Genomic DNA, 24,274 nt, shown 5'->3' with positions numbered 1-24,274 from the left:
TTGGATTGTTTCCAGTTTGGGACTACATGAATAGTACTGCCAGGAACATTCTATAACATGTCCTTGGCTGCACATACATATGTTTTTTTTAAATATATATGTATGTATTCTGCTTTAAAAAACACAGCCAAACTATTTTCTCATAAGAGGTTGTGCCAATTTATTCTCTCACTTGCAGTAGTGTGAGAGTCCCATGTTCTCCACATCCTCACTGATCACTGAGGCAGTCTGTCTTCTCCATTTCAGTGCCTGCAGTGGCTGTGTGTGGCCATGTGTACTATGTCATGGTGGTCTACTTTGTGTTTCCCTGATGATTATTAAAGCTGAGTACTTTTTACTAGATCTTTGACCATTTGAATATCCTGTTTTATAAAGTTCTTTCTCAAGTCTTTTATTTATTTTTAATGGGTTGTATGTCTTTTTCTTAAAGAAAAGTCACTTATTTCAAAATTTTGTAGGTTTGCAGATCTTAAGGAGAACCTCATTTATTCTAGAACTCTGTGGTCCGATATGGTGGCCGCTAGCCACATATGGCTATTGAAATATGACTAGTAAAATTGGGGTGTACTGTAGCTGTAAATACACACTGGATTTCAGACTTAGTGAGAAAAAAAGAATGTAAAATAATTTTATTATGTTGGGTCAAATAAAACCTATTATTAGAATTAGCTTTCTTCCTTTTGTTAAGGTGGCTACTAGAAATCTTAAAATTACATATGTGGCTTGCATTATATATTTCTATGAGAAAGTGCTGTCTGACAAGGTTAGGGAAAGCTTCCCTGAGGAAGTGGCCTGACCAGTTGTATTCTGACTGTTGAGTGTTGGGATTGCTAACAGATTAATTCTGATTGAAAAGGACTGTCACAAAAGTACTTTAAAAATTTAGATAATGAAAATAAATACTAGGGCCAGCCCAGTGGCCAAGTGGTTAAGTTCGTGTGCTCCATTTCAGTGGTCTGGGGTTCACCGGTTTGGATCCTGGGTGTGGACCTACACACTGCTCATCAGGCCATGCTGTGGCAGCATCCCACATAGAAGAGCTAGAATGACCTACCACTAGGATATACAACTATGTACTGGGGCTTTGGGGAGAAAAAAAAATAGGAAGATTAGCAACAGATGTTAGCTCAGGACCAATCTTCCTCACCAACCCCCCAGCCCCCCAAAAAATCACTAGGTAAAGTGTCTGCAAAGACTTCATTTTAAAAATGTCTTGTTGCTTGATCACAAATTTAATGGTTTAGATATGTTTTTCAGGTTTCAGCTCGATATTTCCTCATTTCAGAGAAATCCTGTGGTCTTCCTAATGTGGAAAATGGAAGGATTGCCCAATATTACTATACTTTTAAAAATTTTTACTTCCCGATGAGCATAGACAAAAAATTGCCATTCTACTGCCTGGCTGGTTATACAACTGAAAGTGGAAAGCAAGAAGGGAAAAGCACATGCACTTCGGAAGGCTGGTCTCCAGCACCACGGTGCTTCAGTAAGTCAGTGGGATGTGTCAACTTGATGTTTATGATATTCCAGGAGATTCGTTTGTAAACTAGGGTTCAACAAAATATGGCAGGTGGTTAAACCTTCTGGTAGATAAGAATAAAATTACTGGCCCTCTGTCTTTTTTACAAAACGAAGGCATATCCTAAAATTCTGTATATAATGTTTCTCATTAAAATGTTGTTTTCTTTATTTGCTTTCAATAATACCCTGTGAAGAGAATAAGGATAATTATTGAAATTGCTATTTTCATATTGCAAGGAACAGAGACACAACTGAGTTATTTTAAGGAATGAGGAACTTACACAGATAATTGTGCATACTTGACATTGGCCTTAGCAAGAATAAGATTGTCACTCTAGGGTTTTATCATTTGAAAGACTCATCCTTCCTTTGTGTGCCAACTTCATCTCTCATAATATCCATTGAAAAATGTGTTTTTCAGAATTTTGAGTTCAAATTTGTGGAAAGGAAATCTGATTGGTTCATCTCATTATTTCATGTCAGGCTACACCATAGTCAAACTATCAATTGGCTTCCATTGGGTCAGGCGACCTCTCTTGAGCAAAGAATTCCCTAAGCTCTGTATTGCAGAGTAAGGGGCTTTGGTTGAGTCAATTTCATTTAGAAGAGCAAGTGGGTATGGTGGTTGACATATCTAGTAAACATATCCATTTGGGATGGTTATCCCTTCCATGACTGAGGACAGACCATAAATGTAAGCATTGCACTTTGAGTATTAACACAGACCATAGACTAACTCTAAGAAATAAATATCATTCATAACTAGATTAAATTCATAACTACAGCATATGAATAAATTAACATCTTAATGAACATCTTAGATTTATTAACTCTTTTAGATTAGAGTTAAGAGCATTGAAATTGAGCCAGAAGAGGACAACTCAGGTTTAATGTTGTAGAGTCATGGTTAAAATACAACCTCTGCAGTCAGCCTTCCTGCCTGGGAGTCCTGCTGCACCACTGGAAAGTGACTTCAATATTCTGAGCCCGAGTTTCCTATGTGTAAAATGGTGACACTGCTGCTTCAATGAGATAATCCTTATAAAGTGCTTGCCACACAGCAAGCACTAAATATATTTAGACTATTACTAACGTTGGACAAGTTTCTTAACCTTTCTGAATTGATTTGTTATAGGGGTCTCAAAATAGGGCTTTAAAAATGACTGAACTCTATACAATGTTAAGGTAAATTTCTTACCTAACACATCACTGTTGCAAGTATGTACTAAAAAATAACTCTATAAACTCAAAGATTTTGAGTAACGTGTCTGTGATTCAGTCACAGTCTACATGGACTGACTATGGAGTCTGGCTGTGCAGGTAGATCATTTGCTGAAAAAAATAAGCAAAGTTTTCATATTAAGATATCTGCAGAATTGTTTAAAGATCCATAGGGTAAGTATGTGCTTTTGTCATAGGATGTTAAAAATTATCAAACACAGTGGACTTAAAAATAATAAGAAGAAATTCCTTCTATTTGGAGTTAATGACTATTAGCAGAAAACCTCAGGGTGTATTTCTTAAAGGTAGATGTGGCTGGGGTAGGAATGACTATAAGAACTGAATTAGTGACATACAAAAAATGCCAATGTCAAATTGAATCAATTTTTAGAGAAATTTGATGTAGAACATGCAGGATAGTTCTAAAATTATAATAAATCAAGCAATTGTGAAGTCAAGATTTTTCTCTCTCTCTTTAAAATTCCCAGAATAATATTAAACTTTGCCTTAGTTTTGCAAATTAGTAAAAGACAAACTTTAATGTCATCAAGTTGAGCAAAGAAATACTTCTCTCCCATAGAAAAATGCACTAAGCCCGACCTGAGAAATGGTTACATCTCTGAGGGAAAATTATTGTACAAAATTCAAGAGAGCATGCGGTATGGTTGTACTTCAGGCTACAAAACCACGGGAGGGAAGGATGAAGAAGTGGTTCAATGTCTCGCTGATGGATGGTCTTCTCAACCAACCTGTAGGCAGGAACAAGGTATGTGTTTAGGAATCATTTTCTAAATCTGAAGAGAAGGGCTTGTGAGGCTATTCCTTTCTTATAGTGATAGACATTTTTATTTAATATAATTGATTTTTCATTATGTCCACAAATGCAAGAAGCTATATTGTTTTTCTCTAATGCTAGGTGTTTCCTTAATCCAAGCGTTCTCAACTCCCACAACTCATCTACTCCAGCAGTTCCTACTTTCTACCAATAAAAATAAAGACTTGGAGTGGAACAAAAGGAAAGAACCTTGGGGCCAGCCCGGTGTCATAGTGATTAAATTCGCATGCTCCACTTCAGTGGCCCGGGGTTCACAGGTTCGGATCCTGGGCGTGGACATAGCACCACTTGTCAAGCCACACTGTGGCAGCGTCCCACATAAAATAGAGGAAGATTGGCACAGATGTTAGCTGAGGGCCAATCTTCCTCACACACACACAAATAACCAGGAAAGAACCCTAATAAACCTGTTTCTAGCAACATATACAAATTACTACTTCTTTTATCAGAGAAGAATTTGAGATAATGCACTTTATTTCATATTGTAAATATAATTTATATATGATGAATACTAATTTTATCTTGTCTGTTAGATATACTTAAGAGTAATCCAATAATTTGAACAGTGTGCATACTTTGTTAGTGTGTTGTTAGTCGTCTAAATTACACAAATCCACAGATGGCACGTAATCAAAAAATTGTTACGGCACAAGCCTTCGGTTGAGTTGTGGCCTTTGGTCAAATACAGTAGATTAACTTTAAGAAGGGAAAACTGGTGAAGTTCGGACACAAGGTGTATGAAAGCAAGGAATAGAGAGGCAAGGACAAACTGACTATTTTTCAATTTTGCCAAGGGTTGATTCTGCCAGATATTCTCAAGATTCAGTGAAAGTATGTTTTGAGATTTCTTTTTAATATTCTAGGCTTTGTGATGAAGTTCATAAAATAAATGATTATTTATTATTGTTTTTTTAGAAACATGTTTGGCTCCCGAATTACATCATGGAAATTATTCCACAACACAGAAAACATTCAAAGTGGAGGACAAAGTACAATACGAATGCGCTCCTGGCTACTACACTGCTGGAGGACAGAAGACGGAAGAGGTGGAATGTCACACACATGGGTGGTCTCTCACACCAAAATGTACCAGTAGGTTCTCATTTTGAAGACAGGCTGCTTTCCCTCTGAAAACCTCCTCTCATACAGAAGTGTATATAAATTGTCATGCTAATTATTTTCCATTTTTCATACCTGGTGGGGGTTTTTTGCTTCTGGTTTTAATTTTGTTAATAGTAGGCTTTGATCATTTAAGGCTCTCAAATAAGAAAACTTACTTTCAGCTGGGGAAATTAAATTAAAATAAGCCTGATGATATTTAATAATATCAAGCTCTTGTTATGGATATCAAAATATGACAAATTTACTAATTTCTATTCCAGATATGGCATGTAAGTAATAGGTGAATTTTGTGCCAGCAGGAAAGATAACACTTTTTTCTATTTTTATTTGTTCTTTCATCTTTAGAATTAAAGTGCTCTTCTTTGAGATTAATAGAAAATGGTTATTTTCATCCTATAAAGCAAACCTATGAAGAAGGAGACGTGGTTCAGTTTTTCTGTCATGAAAATTATCATCTAAGTGGATCTGATTTAATTCAATGCTATAACTTTGGTTGGTACCCAGAATCTCCTGTATGTGAAGGTAATTTTAAAAATATCACACTCATGGAAATAAAATATCATGTCTCAATCATCTCTAATTTCTATGAAAAAAATTGTCTCTGATGATATCTGATACTTGTCCTGAGTGTTATTTTTTGAAAGAAATGTCTTTTAAATCAGTATTATTTTCAGCAATCTTTAATACATTTTATCTGAAGAAATCTTAAGTTTTACATTAGCTTGTAGAGTGGATATAACTTTTAAACTTTTTAAAAAAATCTCATAAATTTCCCATCTCTTATTATATTGAGTAACTTTTCTTATTGGGAATTACTAGATCCAATTATCCCAAGCAGGCAGCTTTGGGAGAGTACTTTCTTATTTGGCCACACATTTCCTGATGTGAAAATATAGTCTTCAAAAGGGTGGATTAAAGAGCAGAGAAAGCAACAGAATATTATCTAGCGTGAAAATGAAAAATGAAGTCATCTAGTCAGAGCTATCCTAAACTGTCCTGGGTACGGTTAAGTTTGCATCACTGGATGCGTTCAAGCAGGTGAGATGATTACCTGCTGGAAGGCATCAATTCAATAGTCATTTAATCACACCTACAATGTGATAGGAAGGAGGTCCTGGTCTAGCAGACGAAACAGATGAAAAGGTAATTGATGCAATGTGACAAATGGCGTAATGAAGCCAGGCATAAAGTATTTGAACAAACATTAAAGATTTTGCTTGTTATGGTGTGGGATAGCTTTTATGGAGGTGATGGGTAATATTTAAATTGAGCCTTAAAAGATTAGTTGGAGTTTGAGGATTGGGAGGGATGGAGCGAGGTAAAGGGCTTGATAGCCTGTATTTTCTCTGTAATACAGAAAATACTGTCGTTATTGACAGGCAGGAGAAAGACAGGAAAGTAGAACTTGGAAGAGAGTGGTGAAGATTTGAAACAGCAGCTAAGAGGAAGGAAAGAGGGAGTTGACCAGGGGTGTGCAATGGGATTGCCAAGAGCTATCATAATTTTTTAAATGCATTGAAAAATAACTTTAATTTAAAAAAATTCCAGTTGTGCCTATCAGCCTTGGTCTACCAGTAGAGAGGAAAGATGTTAGCAAGTTGTCTCTAGCATGTTATTTCAGTAAGAAATGGCAGACCTGCTTACTGCCCTTTGTACACTTCCCCCATCCAAATTAGCATGCCAAGTCGCCTGTCGTTCTTCTCTAGCAAATAGTCGTTAGGTGTAGGATAGGCAGTGTAGTAGTCTGAATTATGCCTAACTCATCCCAAAAGATACACAAATCCTAATCTCTGGAACCAGTGAATATTGGACCATACGTGGCGAAAGAGACTTTGCAGACGTGATTAAATTAAGGATCTTGAGGTGGGAATAATATCTGAGCTCATGCATATGGGCCCTAAATAAAATCACAAACATCCTTATAAGAAGGAGGCAGAGGGACATTTGTGTGCAGAAGAAGTAGGAGATGTGACAATGGAAGCAGGGGGTTGGAGTAATAGAAGCAAGGGGTCATGCACCGAGGAAGGCAGGTTTCTTCCAGAAACTTGAAAAGGCAGAGAAGCTCATTCCCTACTGAAGCGTCCGGAAGGAATGCAGCTTTCCTGACACCTTGATTTTAGTCCAGTGAAACCGATTCTGGCCTTTTGGCTTCCAGAACTGTAAAAGAATTAATTTGTGCTATTTTAAACCACTAAATTTTGATAATTTGTAACAGCAGCGATAGGAAATTAATACAGTCAGTATTTTAGAACAGTTAAGAACAGAAGAGTTTAATTCAGATAGATACAGGTTCAATAACAGATCTGCCACTTATTTACAATTTATTTATTTCATAAATTTTAATTTCTTTATCTATGATGTGGAGACATGATAGACCCCACTTACGTAAGTTATTTTAGGATTAAAGGAGATAATGAATGTAAAACACTAGATTTTTAAATTTTGTATTGGTGCATAACATTGTTATCACAAATTTAGCAGCTTAAAACAACACACTTGTTATTTCACAGTTTCTGTGGGTCAGATTCTGGGCATAGTTTAACTGGCTCCTCTGCATCCATGTCTAACAAAGCTGCAATCAGGATGTCAAATGGGACCACAGCCTCATCTGAGGCTTGACTGGAGAACAATCTGCCTCCAAACTCATTGTGGTTGCTGGCAGCATTCAGTACTGGACAGGCTGCTGAACTGAGGGTCCCAGTTTCTTCCTGGCTGCCAGCTGGAGACAGCCCTCTGCCCCTTGCCTTATGGCCCTCCCCTTTTGGAAGGTCACAATGTGGCAACTTATTTTTTTTCAAAATCAGCAAGGAGAGAGAGTCTTTCAGCAAGAATGTCCTAACATATTATGTTCCATGATCATGTATACACAACCACATACATTTCATCATCTTTGTTGTATTCTATTGTTTGGAAGCAAACCACAGTTCCTGCTCATGCGGAGGAATATGACACAAGGAAGTGAACATCAGGAGGTGGGCATCAAGGGGTGATCCTAGAGTCTGTCTGCCATACTTCTTATGGCACTTGGCGCAACAAATGTGCTTATTAAGTGTTAACTATTATTTTTTGTAGTTATATGACTGACTAAATATGCTGATGCTTTCCCAAAAGGAAGAAGAAATCGATGTCCTCCTCTACCTCTGCCTCTAAACTCCAAAATTCAGACACATTCAGCAACTTATCGTCATGGAGATACAGTTCGTGTAGAATGCAAACTTAATTTTGAGATACAGGGATCAGAAGAAATACACTGTGAAAACGGAAAATGGACAGAACCTCCAAAATGCATTGGTGAGCAACACCTCAAATATGATTTCCCTAGAATGAAATCTGAATGAGTAGCTAAGTGGTCTCTCCTCTAAATTGCCCCTTTTCAGAAGAAAAGGAGAAGATAGCCTGTGAGGAACCACCCATCATCGAGAATGGTGCAGCAAACATAACCTCTGAGATTTATTACAATGGGGATAAAGTGACCTATGGATGTGCAAGAGGCTATCATCTCCGTGGATCAAAAGAAATAACTTGTAAACGTGGAAAATGGACACTTCCTCCTGAGTGTGTTGGTCTGTATGCAACATTTCACATCAATAGCTTAGCTTCTTGTTTAAAATTTCCATTCTCTTTGTTTAATCCACATACTTAAAGCAAGAGACCTTTGCTTAGAAGTTAGAAGCATATTGATACTGCATCTACTCTGCTATTTTTTGTGAGTGTGTGGAGCCAAGTGTAGAATTTAAGTCAATATAAAGAATTGGGAAACTAAAAACATATTTTCTTAGTGTACGTTAATTCTAGGTACTGTCATAAGACCTGTTTGGTGCCATGACTTATGAGCTTATGACAGCACATTTCATTAGAGAAAACAAATCATGGTGTGTAGGATTTAGAGACTGGCCAAGACCATGATCCACTTCCCCTCCCTTTATGTCCCACACAGTTAGGATGGAGCACTCTGCTCCTGACTTTGGTCAGTCCTCCTGAGCTTACTTTTGCATCTGAGCATTCTGAGCCCTACATCCTTCTGAAGCATGTGTTTGGTCTTTTGTTTTACTGAAGAACACAACCAGGCTACTTTATTACTCCTGGTGTTACCCTTCTTGTCATCCTTCTCGTTTCTTGACCAGATCCTGCAGAGATCTCCACAAACATATTTACCAAGAATATTTATTGCATAAGAGAAAAGCTGTCAAGGTTACTAGAAAAATTAGAAGAGTCAAAGAAAGACTCTAAAGGGAGAAAGGAAAAAATGGAAATTTTCATCCATGGATTGACTGAGATCTGAAATGAAGAGGAATGAGAAGGAAAAAAATAAGAGAGGATAATGACAAAGGACAGTTTGACAGTAGACTATAATCTTTATCTTAAAAATCACTGTCTACCTTTTATACATTTTAAGGGTATCTATATTATGATTTCTTCGTAAGCAAGAAAAGTGAAAAATATGCATACTTGTTCTTAGGCTAAATTTGCTGTTTAGTCTTGCTTGGTAAATTTTAAAAATATTTGAGTTGAATAACATTTCTGCCATTTTTGGTAAATTTAGAAATCAATTTTCCTAAACTACATTGTGCAAGTGTTGAGGTACTATTGTATCCGCAAATATATTATATGATTATGTTGTTATTAGTTCATGTTTATTTTAAAATAACCTCTTTTCTTAGAAAATAATGAGAATTGTAAGCCTCCACCTGATGTAATAAACGGGGCTGTTGTTGATGGGTTATCGGCAAACTACACAACAGGATCATCGCTGGAATACAAATGCAATGAATATTACCTATTGAGGGGAGAAAAAACATCTCATTGTGAGCAAGGAAAATGGTCATCCCCCCCACCTGTTTGCTTAGGTAAGATAGAAAACACATTGAATTTAAAAAACTTTTTCCCAGCTTTATTAAGATACAACTGACATATAACATTTGTGTAAGTGTAAGGTATACACGGGATGGTTTGATGCACATATACAATGTGAAATGATTACCACAATTAAGTTAGTTAATGTATCCTTCATCTCACAGAATTACCATTTTTGTTGTTGTTATGATGAGGGCATTTAAGATCTACGCTCTTGGCAACTTTCAAGTATACAAAACAATATTGTTAACTATAGTCTCCATGCTGTAGGTTAGATCCTTGGAATTTTTCCCTCTTGGAACAGAACACGTTGAATTTATTTTACCATTGTGTTTGTGTTTTATGTGATTTTCATATAATGTTTGATAGCATGAAAATGACGATTTTGTATAAATACTTTTTGAAGTGTTTTCCCGTATCATTTCTATATGCAGAAAATCCCTAATATCTTAGAGTCTAGGACTGTATTAGGTCTCACTTCACTGCTTTTTAAAAGGTTGTGTTAAAATATGAACAACAAAACTTTACCATTTTAACCACATTTGTGTTGTCTTTCTCCTGACTGAAATTTCCCCTTATTATAGTCCTCAACATCTCTGCTTGTATTGTCCTTAGAATGTCCTTTGAAGAGAAGAAGAATCAATCCAGTTCTTTTCTTGGTAGAGCGTATTGTTAATAGCTTTCTTTGCCACTTCTTCCTCATTTGAATGGACACCTTGTGTTATATCTTGTTGAAACAAATAAAAACATATTTGTAGTTACTTTAAATATATTTTGGTTTACAGCATGGTATAATTAATGTAATGTTTCCAGTACAGAATTGAGGCAGTTATCTAAATAATTACATAAATTGAGATACTTTAAGAAAATAATATTCACCTCCCTCTCATTTCAAGCATGTAGATTTGCCTCATTTTTTTACCTTAGCTAGTCAGTTACATTTAAAAGTAATGTAACTCGTCACAACAGTTGCAATGAACTTGCTAGGTTGTGACTTTTACAAATGGGTAATGGCATGACAAGCTTTCTATATGTTAAAATAAAATAGTCATTTGATTAAAAATATTAGCCTCTTAAACTACAAAAGCAGATTATTATTATTTACCAAAAAAAGAATAAATATATAGAACAACCAGAAGAAAACATAAAATATCAGTAACCTTGCCTGAAACAAAGGCTGTTAATGACTTAAATAGTGGTCTCCTAAACCTTTTTCTACACACACACACGTTCCCCAAAATATATGCTATCATGAAAGGGTTATGTATCTTGTTTTTTCTGCTTAAAATATATGATGAACATGTTTTGATACACTTATGCATTATATATTTTAATGGCTGTGTGCTATCCCATAATACAGATATGCCATAATTTAATTAACCACTTTCTTTTGAATGTGTCCTGTTTTCAACATTTACTTTTTATTTTTTTAAATTAATTATATTTACTTCATGTTTTATTTTATTTTATTTTGTTCAGATTTTCTGAAGAGGAATTTCTGGATCAAAGAGATCTGGAATTTTAATTATTTTTCTGTTAGTTGCCAAATTGTCTTCATAAATTTTATTCTGATTTGTGACCCTATCGCCAGTGAATTAAAGTAGTGGTTTTCTTCACCTTTGCCAACTTGAATATTTTAATATTTATATTTTGTTAATTCAGCAATAAAAATTATTGTAATTTGATTTATATACGTATTAATCAGTTGGACACTTTTCAATTTTCTAGTGGCCACAGATTTTTTTTTCAGTGAACTGATTGTTCATAGTTTAACCATTTTTCCATACTCCCATCTGTATAAACTATATTATCCATTTGACAACCAAATATATTGCAATCACTTTTCCTTTCATTTATAGTGATTTTAGTATACATAAGTTTAAGTTTTAAGTCTTAAGCTCTTTCACTGTCTCCTTTGTGGTTTCTCTCCTTTAAGTCATTCTTAGGTTGCTGTTCTCATTCAAAATCAAATATATCTTCACTTACAGTTTATCTATTGCTCTCATATTTTCATAAATGTTTGATTTTAAGTTTTTGATGATTTGATTGATATTACATTGAATGGAAGTACAGTCATCTCTGAAGATTGAAACAGTAATGGAAAAGCTAGAAATGGAACAACCTCATAAGGAATAACAAGGTTTAAAGAAATCTGTCATTCTATCTCTGGAACAAATCACCTCATGACATTCAGGCTTGGTGTTAATTGTCTAAAGCAAATACTGAGAGAAGATCTTTCCTTGTCATCAGGGCAAGAGGAGAGAGCTTTGCACATTTTATTTATCCTTTGGAACTAAATTACTCTCACTACAAATGGGAAAAACAGTGTGATAAGGAGCAGAATTTTCCGTCTGTAAATTATTATTCCAGACATTACGAAGCTCTCAGAGCTCTCCCTACTGGTATTCCCTGCTCTCATTCTACTCCAGCCACTTGGTTCTCTCCCTCTTCCTCACACAAGCCCAGGATGCTCTTGTCTCAGATTTATTCCCTCTGCTTGCAATGCCCTTCCCTAGGAAAGTGATGTGGTCCACTCCTTAAGCTTCTTCAACTCTGCGCCAATATTACTTCTTATTTAGAACTATCCCAACCATCTCCCTTAAAAGGATAACCTCCCTTACTCCAACCCTACTCATTTTCCCATCTAATTTATCATATGTAATTTAAAGATGGGCACAAATGATAAAATCCATGTATTTACTGTTTATTGTGTGTGTGTTTCTCCCAGTTAGAAGGGAAGCTCCGTGAGGACAGGTGTCTTTGTTTCATTCATTGATGTATATTAAATAGTAGGTGTCCCACAAATATAATAAGTAAATTCATTTTCTATTTCAAGATTTTTGTTTTATAGAGAGGAAATAATGATTAACCTAAGTGGTGGATGGCCTTAAATATTTTTAATGTTTCAAATTAAGTGGTTTTAATCTATGATATAATGAGGATAATAAGAAATGTATAAATTCATTAGATAGTAACAAAGTGTATACTTTATTATATATGAATGCGAGAAGCCTTAATAATGATAAACGTTAAATATAAAATATTGCTTTGGTTGCCTGTCATAATTTTTATTTTTAAAAATATATCACTTTCGTGCTTGTCAGTCGAGGAAAGAATTTACAAGAGCATTTTTGTCTTTCAGAGCCGTGCACTCTCAGTGTGGATTCCATGAATAGAAATAACATACAGATAAAGTGGAAATATGAAGGAAAGGTCCTACATGGAGATTTAATAGATTTTGTATGTAAACAGGGATATGGCTTATCTCCATCAACCCCAGTGTCTGAATTATCTGTCCAGTGCAATAGAGGAGAAATGAAATACCCTTTATGTATTAAAAAAGGTAAAACGATAGTGCTTTCTGACAATTTCTCAGGTGATCAATATCACTACTTGGGTTCAAAGTGTAAGACCCTAAACAATTCACGGCTATCATCTAATCTATGAAATTGGGAATGATCTCTCGCTATTTAAAAATTATTTGAAAGCTGGCAAAAATGTTTTTACATGAAATAGTGCATTTTATTTCTGTAGCAGTTGTAGAAGCGCTGGATACTTAATATAGCCATTCATCGTATATTTTAAAAATTATTTTTGCAGAGCCTAAACGAATATGTGCATCTCCTCCACTTATTAAAAACGGAGTCATTATTAATTCAACGGGAGACACCTATGAAAATGGTTCCTCAGTAGAGTACAAATGTTTTGATCACCACTTTCTTCAGGGGTCCAGGGAGTCCTATTGTTTAGAGGGAGTGTGGACTACACCACCATCGTGTTTAGGTAGGTACTACCAAATGCGTCTCTCTTTAATAAAGCAAAGCCATATTTTTTTCACTTTCTGTTCTCTTTGAGTTGATATAACACGTTTACAATGCTTAATTTGCTACATTTATCTTACCATATTGGCATGCCTATTTAGTCACTAGTTTCTATTCTTTCCTCTAGTTCATAAATAACCATAGTCCAGTTCGCTCTAACAATTACTTATTAAGTACAAACCATACATCAGGTATTGGTTTGGTCTGGGGCTGTAAGATGAAGAGGCCATCGTGGTGTGGGTACACATATTAGCAATTATCCTTGGTGTGATCCATACTATAATAGAAAACATGAGTAGTGGGGAAACAGAAATGGCCACCTCAATCTAGAAAGATGAAGCAAGATAATGCTTTACTAGCAGGGCATCCTATTAGAAGTGACAATATCCACCAAGATTCTTGGGACAAATAGGTGGTACAAAATAGCATATCTTTAAATCAAAAGAAAATATTTCTTTATTTCCGTATCTGACTTTTATTTAATTCATCTCATTTCATTGGCTTGGACTTCAGTACAACACTGAGTAGAAGAGGTAGTGGGTATCTTTGTTTCCCAGTCTCATAAATAAAGCTTTTAATAATTTGTCTTTAAGTACGGTGTTAAAAATACTTTTAAAAGATCACATTAAAGATATAGAAACCTTCTATTTCTATTTTGCTAAGGGTTTAAAAAAATCTTCAAGGAGTCTTTAATTTTAGCAGTGTCTGTTGCAATAATCATATGATTATTTCTTGTGTTTTTCTCCTGGAATTATATTGCTTCCTTTTGAATGTTAAAGCATGCTTGCATTCCCATAATAAATCCCACATGGTTGTGAAGAATTATGCTTTTTCTACTTGTTGGATTTTGTTTACTAATGTTTCACTTAGAAGTTTTGTATCTATTTTCATGAGAGATATTGGTGCATTATTTACCTTTTGGGTTTGGTACCAAGTTTCTGCGAAGCTCATACAGTGATTTGGGAAGTGTTCCCTCTTTTTCAATATCCTGGAATTTGTGTAAGATTGGTACTATTTCTTCCTTAATAATTGTAAGAATTCACTGAACACACCATCGGAGCCTCGACTTTTCTTTAAGTAAAGATTTTGACAGCTTCAATTTGTTTAATAGATGTTAACTGATTATCTCTCCTGTCAGTTTTGGTAGGGAGTGCTTTGTAGGAATTTGTCCATTTTATCTAAATTGTCAAATTTGTTGACATAATGTTGTCCATGACATACTTTTACACTCTTTTGAATACCTTTAGCGATGTCTTTTTTGGTTACTATTAAGATGTATCTCTTTCTAGACATTTCTTGCTAAGGGTCTGTACATTTTATTAGGCCTTTCAAACAACTAATATTTGTATTTGTTGATCCTTTCATCAAATGTTCCTTATTATTTTATTAATTTATATTCTTATCCTTATTACTTCCTCTCTTCTAACTTCTTGGAGTTATTTTATCATTCTTTTTCTAGTTTTTTGGATGGATAAGTTGATTACTGATTTTCACCTTATGTGTTTTTCCTAATATATGAATTTACGGATATAAATTATCCCCTGAACACAACTTTAACTTCATCTCACATGTTTTTATATTTTGGGATGTTATCATCATTCAGTTAAAAAATTATAATAGACATTTTGATATCTTCTATGCACTCTGAATTATTTAGAAGTTTATTTTCCAAGTTCTAACCTTTGGAGGATTCTCCAGTTTTCTTTTTTTGTTGATTTCTAATTTAAATCCATTGAGACACACTTTGGATTATATCTGTCTTTTGAAATTCACTGATATTTGCTTTATAATAAGCATATATTTGCTTTAGGTAAATGGTCTATCGTTCTTGAAATAAACTAACTTTGTCGTTGTTGGCATGTGTGTCCATTGAACTTTGTTTTTCACATTATTTTTTTTTTGATTTGGAAAAGTGATTTTCTTCTTTTTTGTTTTTTTAATTTTTATTTTTTTTGGATGTACATCATATTTCGAATTCTGTATACATTATGTCATGTTCACCACCCGAACACTAATTATAGTGCATCCCCTCACATGTGACCTTAATCACATTATTAAGTTCATTCATAACTGTACTGATTTGTGTGTGTTTGTTTTTCTATCAATTACCAAAAGAAGTGTGTTAAAGTTTCTCATTCTGTGGATTTTAAAACATTTCTCATTGTAATTCTGTCAATTTTTGGTTTTGTATTTTGATGTTATTTTATTAGTTGCACATAAGTTGAAACACATTAAATCTTGATGTGTTGGCCCCGTATAATTTTGAAAGAGTCTTCCTTTATCTTCCACAGTGCTTTGTTTTTGTTTGGTTTTGCCTTCAAGTCTAATTTAGTGTACCACCTGGCTTTTGACAAGTATTTACAAAGTGTACAATTTTCCATCCTTTAACTTTCAACCTCTTGGGTTCTTAATTTTAGTGTATAGGTCTTATAAGCAATATATATTTAGTTTATTTAAAGCATACTTATTCAGTCTGACAATCTTTTCCTTTATAATGGAGTATTTAGTCCAATTACATATTAATATAATTACTGATATATTGGGTTTGTAGCTACCATCATACTGTACTAGATATATCTCCTATCTGTTCTATATTCTTTCTTTTTCTTTTTTTTTTTTTTGCTTTCTTATGGGTAAGTCAATTTATTTTTTATTCATACCGCTTCACTCTCTACTAGCTTGCTAATTATACTTTCCTCTTGGCATCCTTTAACTGTCCTCATAGAGATTACATAATGCAACCTTAACTTACTATGATTGAATATAAATTAGTACTTTTTCCACTCCTCTAGGACCCAGAACACTTTAACTTTATTTACCCTTCCCACTTCTTGTAACACTGTGTCATGCATTTTCATCCTACATATAGCTTAAGTCTCAAAGATATTATTAATAGTATGCTGTCCAACAATATTCTTTAAGATTTACCCATATATTTATCAATGACTTATTCCTCATCTTCATATGTTTTTCTCTGTTTCTCATGGGGCTAATTTCCCATATGCCTTAAAAAATTTTTTCTTTATTATTTCCTCAGTATTTTTGGTCTGAAAACTTCTTTATTTTCCTTCACTTTGGAAGAGTAATTTTGCTTGATATAGAATTCTAGTTTAGGCCTTCTTTTCTTTCAGTTTTTTAAAGCTGTCATCTCATCCTTTTTCTGGTTTTTATAGTCTTTGTTAAATAGTCAGATATCATTCTTAAGTTACTTCTTTGAAACTAAGTTCTGTTTGTACTTTGCTGGTTTTGAGATTCTCTGGGTCTTTATTTTCAGTAGGTTATTTATGTTAGACCTAGGTGTGGGTTTCTTTGAGCATTTTATTCTTCAAGTTGGTAGCACTTCTTGAAACTGTGGCTTGATGTTTTTCACAGGTTTGGGAGGCTCTTTTTCTCTTTGTTTCAGTTTGGTAATTTTCGTCCAGATATATCTTCCAGTTCACTAATCTTTTCTTTAGATGTGTCTAGTCTGCTTTAAACTCATGTATTGAGTTCTCAATTTCATCTATTATCATTTCATTTCTAGAATTTCCATTTCATATTCTTTTGTAGATTCAAGTTTTCTGATGAAAGATTTCATTTTAACATCTATTTCTTGATCATATTAATAACACTTAACTTTAAGTCCTTGTCTGAAAACTCCACTATCTAGATCATCTGTAGGCTTACTTCTTTCTCTTAGCTTCATTTCTTACTATTTCTGTTAACAGTTGATTCAATGTCAAATATTATCCCTGGAAAATTTTAGGAGCTTGGGATGATGATGTTATCTTATTCAGCAAATAACTCATCCCATCCTCTGGCTGATAGTGTAGGGGCAGTTGGTCTCAATCCAATTAGAGACAAAGTCTTCTCTGAGCTTGTTTTAAGACCTTTGTTTGCCCCTATTTATAGACTATAAGCCTACAGGGTTCTGCACTGAGAGTTTGGTATATATATTAAAGTTTCTCCTTCTTGACTGGCTCTGATATTGCTGGGAGACTGCCAAAAGCTTAGTGGAGCTTTCGTTCACTGTCTGCTTGGCTCCTTATCCTCTGTCTGCACAAGTCAAGAATAGGTAAACGGCTCAAGGGAAAAGCCATTGCAGAGGATCGAGCTTATTTTCTGCACGTCCCATCCCTCTGGGTTCTTGGCCCCTCAAGTCCTGGCTGTCCTAGCTGACCCAAACTTCCATTTTTGTATCCTAAATCCCATGAGATTTTCAAAAGCTTTCCTGGCTCCATGTTTGTTGTTAGCCATTCTCTACCCAGCCTTTCAGCTTGTGCTGAGAATGAACAAATATCCCACAAGGAAAATGCCACACAGAATGTTGAACTTTTGAGAATGAGTTTCTACCAGGACCTTAGTATCTTGAGACTGACTGCCTTGGAAATTCTCTGATTCCTTGAAATACTTGCTTTCTGTCAGTTTTCATATTTTCTAGCTCTTAGTAGAGGTGCTGGTCTGATATAGGCTACTCTGTTATAGCAGAGAACAGAAGGTCCATGAACCAATTTTTAACTTGTTTTGGAAAATTTCACACTTTATAAAACAATGATATTGTAAACTATAGTACAATTTGACCTCATTTTCAAAGCTATTTTACAGTGACTATAAAGATCCTATTAGAGTGTTTCTAATAATTCTTGTCCATTTTTATTTTGTCTATAGCATTTCTAGCGTAACATCTGACATTCAAGAAATATTTGTTGAAAACAATTGAATAAAGAAGTTTGTTAATGTATTATAGCTGTATTATTCATATGCCCTGTTAGCAACTCTGGACCTTTTTACCCATATCAGAAGCTTCTCATTAGTGCTAGGCCATCCAGGAGGCAAATAAGGATGCAAGCAACCCCATTTTCAGAAAGAATTTGGTATTTGATATTTTGGAAATAGTCTTTTCATCATGGAAAAAACCAAGAAGTTTATGAAGTGTCCTAATACTTATCTTAAGTTTTTGTTTTATTTTAATGCATACGAAGGAAGGACACAATAATACTTTCAATGCTTAGAATTAAAACATCTTAATCCAATCTTGTTATTCCTTAATAAGTGGAAATTTAAAAGATAAGAAACTGTCAACCACTTTGTATGCCATCAGGCCATCAAATTTGATTTAGTGGTGAGAATTCAGCTTGTTCTTACATTTCCATAAAATATAGTCTATCCAATAATAAAACAAGTAGTTTGTCTCATGAGCATTTTATTTGAACTTCCTGAAGAAGAAAAAGAAATAGCATTATTTCAATGATTATTAGTAGCTGCCAATGTTCTAAAAAACCCCACCTTTTTTGTTTGCTATCTTTTGAAAAACTTAATGGCATAAAGCTAACTGACTGGCAGAACATACCTTTTTTCTGAAATCCAGGACCACAGCAATAAGTGGCAGACTGTTTTTCATGAGCTTCTAACATATTTTTCTGACAAATTTTAATTCTAACTAACATGCTTGCCACTCTAATGCCTGGGAATTTTAAGGTCGTCATGAGTAGGCAGCACAATGCTTCCTGTTAGTACCAAGATGTACCAAGATAATTTTCTTCTTTTTATTTTTTAGAGCCTTGCACATTATCTTTTGCTGAAATGGAAGAGAATAATTTACTCCTGAAGTGGGATTTTGACAATAGACCATATATTCTTCATGGCGAGTATATTGAGTTTCTTTGTAAGAGAGATACTTACATAGTTCAGGTATCTGTTATCAGATCTGAACTTAGAGTGCTGTGTGACAGAGGGCAGTTAACCTATCCAAGATGTGTTCAAATAGAAAGGTAAGAAGAGGCTTGTGCCCTCAACTAATTTTTTTGGTTAAACTGTTATTCAAGAGATTCATTGTGTTATAAATTTCAGAAATATTAGGTTCTACAACACTCCTACTTTATGGTCATTTTAAAGGAAAAAATCATTTTATTTATTTTTTTAATCCAAGCAAACTCCTAGAAATATTTATCAATTCAACAAGCTTTCTGAGTTGTCTGAAGTCAAAGTCTTGTTTGCCATTTGATATTTCTGACACTTTGGCAATTTGGTAAATAAATCGATTGAAATGTGCAATATTTAAATGTGTAAAAATTAACCTGTGTTCTGAGAGAGAAAATCACATTTTCTCCCACTTCCAAGTACAAGTTCATATATAAGTCATAAAGATGGGAAAGGCAGTTGTACAAATCTTTCTACCAATAGAACAGCATGTTAATAACAATGATTAAAATTATGTATTTTCAGGAACACATTTCTACATAAGAATTTGGAATCACTTACTAAAGTGATTCCTATATTAAAATGTAAGAAATATGGTTTCTACTTCTTGATGAATGGAAAATAATCTTATTTTTTGAGAAAAGTATTAAAATAATAAATAAAATGATATAATTATTTTATAGGATCGGAATTTTGACCCTTTTGAAGACACAGTGTAAAGTGGAAATTATACTTTATGTTCAACTAAGAATATTAAAAAATAATTTCTGGCAAAGGGCATATGGTACTATTCTAGTAGCTGTAAACAATGAGCTGTATGAACTACATAAGGGCAGGTTTTTAGATACTTTGAACACTCTAGAAAAAAACTGTTCATAACACACACATTAGTGGAAAACTTTTAATTTTTTAACTGTGGTAAAATCAGGTAGAGAAATTTTATTATGCTACTTAAATGTTTTAGTGTATTTTGGATTTCTCATTCCTGAGAGAAAAAGAAGCAAATAACCTAGAAAAAATTGTACAAAACTGGAGTTAGTGTAGTAAATGACATTGAGTGTTTCAAAAGGAATTGATGATATCATTTATCAAGAATGGTTACTTCTTCTTGTCAGCACCAGTTAAAACAGTGACTAATTATCTGAAATGTTGTAAGGACTAAAATTACAATAAATACTTGACCAGAAAAGATGCTTGTTTAAAAAATCTCTCTGTCTCTCTCTCCCCATCTCTCTCTTTCTTGTCAAGCATACTGTTTGTTCAAGAACTTTAAGGACAAAAAAATGAATGGCAGAAAGAAGAATAGCATTTCAACACATCAAATAATCCTTTATAAAACACAATTTTTAGAAGAAAACTGTTGAATTAAAAACCTCTACTTTTGTACTTGCTTGAAGATTTGACTCTAAATTGTTTATGCTAAACATTTTCTTTATTTATAAATAAAAAGCAGAACATGTTGCCTCATTTTTAGTTTGGAAGATTTGACATGTAACTTAATCTTTATAGCATGTCTTCCATCTGTTACAAAATTGATCTGTAGGGGCTGGCCTGGTGGTATGGTGGTTAAGTTTGCACGCTCTATTTCAGTGGCCCAGGGTTCGCTGGTTCAGATCCAGGGCCTGGACCTAGGCACTGCTTGGCATGCCATGCTGTGCCAGGAATCCTACATATAAAGTAGAGGAAGATGGGCACAGATGTTAGCTCAGGGCCAATCTTCCTGAGTGAAAAGAAGAGTATTGGTGGTGGATGTTGGCTCAGGGCTAATCGTCCTCAAAAAAAAAAAAAAAAGATCTTCACATCAATATATTTCTGTTTCCTAATGTCCATTCACTGAGCTATATTGTTGTCTTCAATATATGTGCAAAAAATTCATATTTGTCTTCATCATGTTCATTAACATTAGGGTTTTTCATTACTTTCAATTCACTCTTTATGTCAATATTAGAGAAGCAAACACACTAGAGATAAAAAAACTATACATTTTATTAGAAGATTTACTTTATTAAATGCAGAAGAGACTGCCCTTTAGACTGTCTAAATGTAAAGAGATTTTAAAATTAACTTTAATATTAGCTACAAAGCTAATAATCAAATTGTTTGTGAGGTAGTGAACTCTCCACATGTTAAAATGTTGCCCAAGAAACATGGTAAAAAAAATGAATAACCCTTGCTATTTTTATATTTTATACTTTCAAGGAATTTTTTTAAGTTAGGAAATTGTTGGAATCATGCAGATTATGAAATCTGAAATCAATGAGACCTGCAAGCACCAAAAATGTGGCAGTGTCAGTATTACCAATATCTGTTGGGGACCTCAAGTAACCACATTGTCACTTTTCAGTTTGAAGTAACAGCTATACTTCCAATGGTTATTCCAGTTCGTTTATAAGCACCTGCAATAGCACTACTGGGTACTAGGACTCTGTTACACCTTCCTAGCAGTTAGTTTTTAAATGTAGGATTCTGCATTTTAAAGGTATTTTAGTAAAATACCTTTTACTATAAAGTCCATGAAGTTTTGTAAGTAGAAAAAAAGTATTAATCCTTTTCAATTAATTCACCATCAATCTATTAATAAACAATATTGAGTACTTGCTGTATCCCAGGAAACAGAAGCTTTGTTCAAGGTGGGTCATTGTCATGTGGGAATAATAGTATCCAGTCCCCATATCTTCTGAGTTGTTAATTGTGAAATCTACTGGTTTTTATATCTGGAGGAAGGAACTGAAAAATATTGTGAGCAAGGTAAGTCCATAAGCTGCCAGTTTGTAAACTTCAAATGCTAAAGAAATGAAAGTGTGAAAAGTGCAACAATGGAAGCATGTACAAAGTAAAGCGGTAGGATGGAGGAGATGATAATGAACTTTTTTAGTGAGGTTGAGTATGGGAAGCTTCTTGGGAAAAGAGTCTGAGGTTAATAAGACTAGAGAAGACATTCCAAGTAGAGGGAATGGCCCACACAAATCAAATATTGAGCACATATCCTATGCTAGGCAATATGCTAAGCACTGGAGAAAAAACAATGAATAAAACACACCTTCTGCTGTTATGGAGTTTGTTCTCTGGTGGGGAAGAAAGAGATTTTATTCCCCTACAAAATGAGGTGTGCCAAGAAAGACATGTATTTTGTAGTGAGCACCAGGAGATGCAGCCTAGTCCTGGATGCTGAGGCTGAGACTTTAACGGGGAGAAGAAAAGAATTTCAGGTAGAGGGAGGAATATGTGGAAAACAGCAGAAAACATGGTATTTACAAGAAACTAGTAAAAGTCCAGTAAGGACTGAGTGGAGGAGAGTGAAGAAGAGAGTGGAGCAAGGTAAACCTGGAGAGACTGGAGGTCTGATGAGGAAGACCTTCATAGACAAAATTAAAGATTTTGGAAGTTATTGATTGAAATGAGATGCTCATAGAGATTTTTAAGAAGACACTGCTGACAACATTAAGGAGAGACTGAGATGAAGGGGGAAAAGTGTAGGCATAAGAAAACCACTAAGGAAAATAACGCGATTATCCAAGCAAGATATGGTAGCCATTTACACTGGAGGCAGCAGCAGAGATGGTGCAAACTAGACTGACAAGAAACATTTAGAATGTGAAATCATGATGATGATAATTGATTAGCTGTGGGCTGGGCATGAGGCAGAGAAAAGAGTTTAGGAGGACTACTTGGTTTCTGGCTTGACTATGTGGATGGGATGGCCATCTAAGTGTGATAGGAGAGGTAAACTGAGGAGTGGAGATTAGCATGAAGATTTTAGTTTTGGAAATGTTATTACTATTTTTTTTTTTTAGGAAGATTATCCTTGAACTAACATCCACTGCCAATCCTTCTCTCTTTGTTGAAGAAGATTGGTCCTGAGCTAATATCCGCGCCCATCTTCGTCTACTTTATATGTGGGACATCTGCCACAGCATGGCTTGATAAGCGATGCATAGGTCCGCATCAAGGATCTGAACCAGTGAACCGGCTGCCGAAGCGGAGTGTGCGAACTTAAACACTACACCACCAGACTGGCCCTTGGACATGTTATTTTTGAGGTATATGCAGGGTAGCCAAGTAAAAATATTAAGAAAGCAGTTGATTCTTGTAGTCAATGCTGTGATGAACCACCCAGATTCCTTTCAGAAACAGAAGACTTATTCTCTCAGGTGCTGGGAGCTCTCAATTATCAGCTCCCTAAGGGGGTTGCCTCAGCTGAAGAGAACATTTTCTCCCAAGGTCATAACTCCTTCCAAGGGGGGCATGCATCAGTGACTAGTCAACAGGAGTTATAAAGAAAAGACCCCTTTACTCGAACTCAGGACAACTCTAAAGGGTCATCCCGGCTTCCACAGAGCTCGCCACAGAGTTGGCTGATGACACTGGTTGAAACTTCTTTGCAGCCCAACTTCCGCCATCCTGCCTCCTTCCTTACCCTTCCTCAGGTGTGGGTCCTGAGAGAATTCCTTAAAAATCTCCTTGGCTGCTAATTTCCATCCCATAGCCTGCTTCCTTGGGAACACAATCTGTGGGAGTTTATGTAAGCCTGGATATCAGAACAGTGCACTGGGCCTAATTTGGAGTCATCAGTTATAGATGTTTATTAAAACTCAGGTACTAGATGAGTTTATCAGGGTGAGGTTAGAAGTAGACCTAGCTCAGGGCTTTGAGGGTATCAGAAGTTTAGCGATTGGATATAGGAAAATATATAACAAAAGAAATTGATAAGGAATGGCTGGACTGTTTGAATGAAAACTGGAAGAGATGAGGACTGAAAATGCTGCTTGGATATTATTGATTACCTTGCAAGGAACAGCTTCACTAAGCATGAAATTGAGACTGGAGCAGGTTAAGGAAGAAGTGTAAAGTACAAAAGCAGAGACATGAATGTAGCGAGCTTGGCAGTAAATGTGACAGTGAAAAGGAGTGATGTAGGGTGGCATGGAGGCAGAGGCAGGATAATAAAGGAGGTCTTTTTGAGTAAGATGGGAGAAATTTGAACATGTTCAAATTAAATGGGAGTGGGCCAATAAAGAAGGACCATGGAATATATGGGGGAAATATATTGTGTAATAGACTGCAGACGATTCCTGAAAAAGTGAGAAGAGATGGGACCCAAGGACAAGTAGAGAACTGCTCCTCGCTGGAAGGAGGGACTGGGTTTGTGGCTGGAATATGTTGATTCATGTCACATTTTCTATTTCCTCTGTGAAGGAGGGGAAGTCACCTGCTGAGAATG

The 24,274-nt window shown here is 35.0% G+C and overlaps 1 protein-coding gene across 2 annotated transcripts in view; it reads left to right on the top strand.

Moving 5' to 3' along the window:
* Positions 1–23,150, top strand: part of F13B (coagulation factor XIII B chain) — a 30,816-nt gene extending 7,666 nt beyond the window's left edge. Inside the window, exons 2-12 of one of the 2 annotated variants that reach the window (XM_070501600.1) lie at positions 1,286–1,486; positions 3,323–3,508; positions 4,493–4,669; positions 5,045–5,221; positions 7,811–7,990; positions 8,077–8,262; positions 9,361–9,546; positions 12,696–12,896; positions 13,154–13,336; positions 18,911–19,124; positions 22,848–23,150. In XM_070501600.1, the coding sequence (XP_070357701.1) occupies positions 1,286–1,486; positions 3,323–3,508; positions 4,493–4,669; positions 5,045–5,221; positions 7,811–7,990; positions 8,077–8,262; positions 9,361–9,546; positions 12,696–12,896; positions 13,154–13,336; positions 18,911–19,124; positions 22,848–22,914 (1,958 nt within the window). In that variant the 3' untranslated portion in view covers positions 22,915–23,150. Of the gene's footprint in view, positions 1–1,285; positions 1,487–3,322; positions 3,509–4,492; positions 4,670–5,044; positions 5,222–7,810; positions 7,991–8,076; positions 8,263–9,360; positions 9,547–12,695; positions 12,897–13,153; positions 13,337–18,910; positions 19,125–20,301; positions 20,559–22,847 lie in introns of those variants that run through there. The other variant, XM_014845308.3, reaches the window with a different exon arrangement.
* The last annotated feature ends 1,124 nt before the right edge of the window (positions 23,151–24,274 follow it).

This window comes from Equus asinus, chromosome 30 (assembly GCF_041296235.1).
Source record: "Equus asinus isolate D_3611 breed Donkey chromosome 30, EquAss-T2T_v2, whole genome shotgun sequence".
Lineage (NCBI taxonomy): Eukaryota > Metazoa > Chordata > Mammalia > Perissodactyla > Equidae > Equus > Equus asinus.
This window is presented reverse-complemented; position numbering and strand designations above follow the sequence as displayed.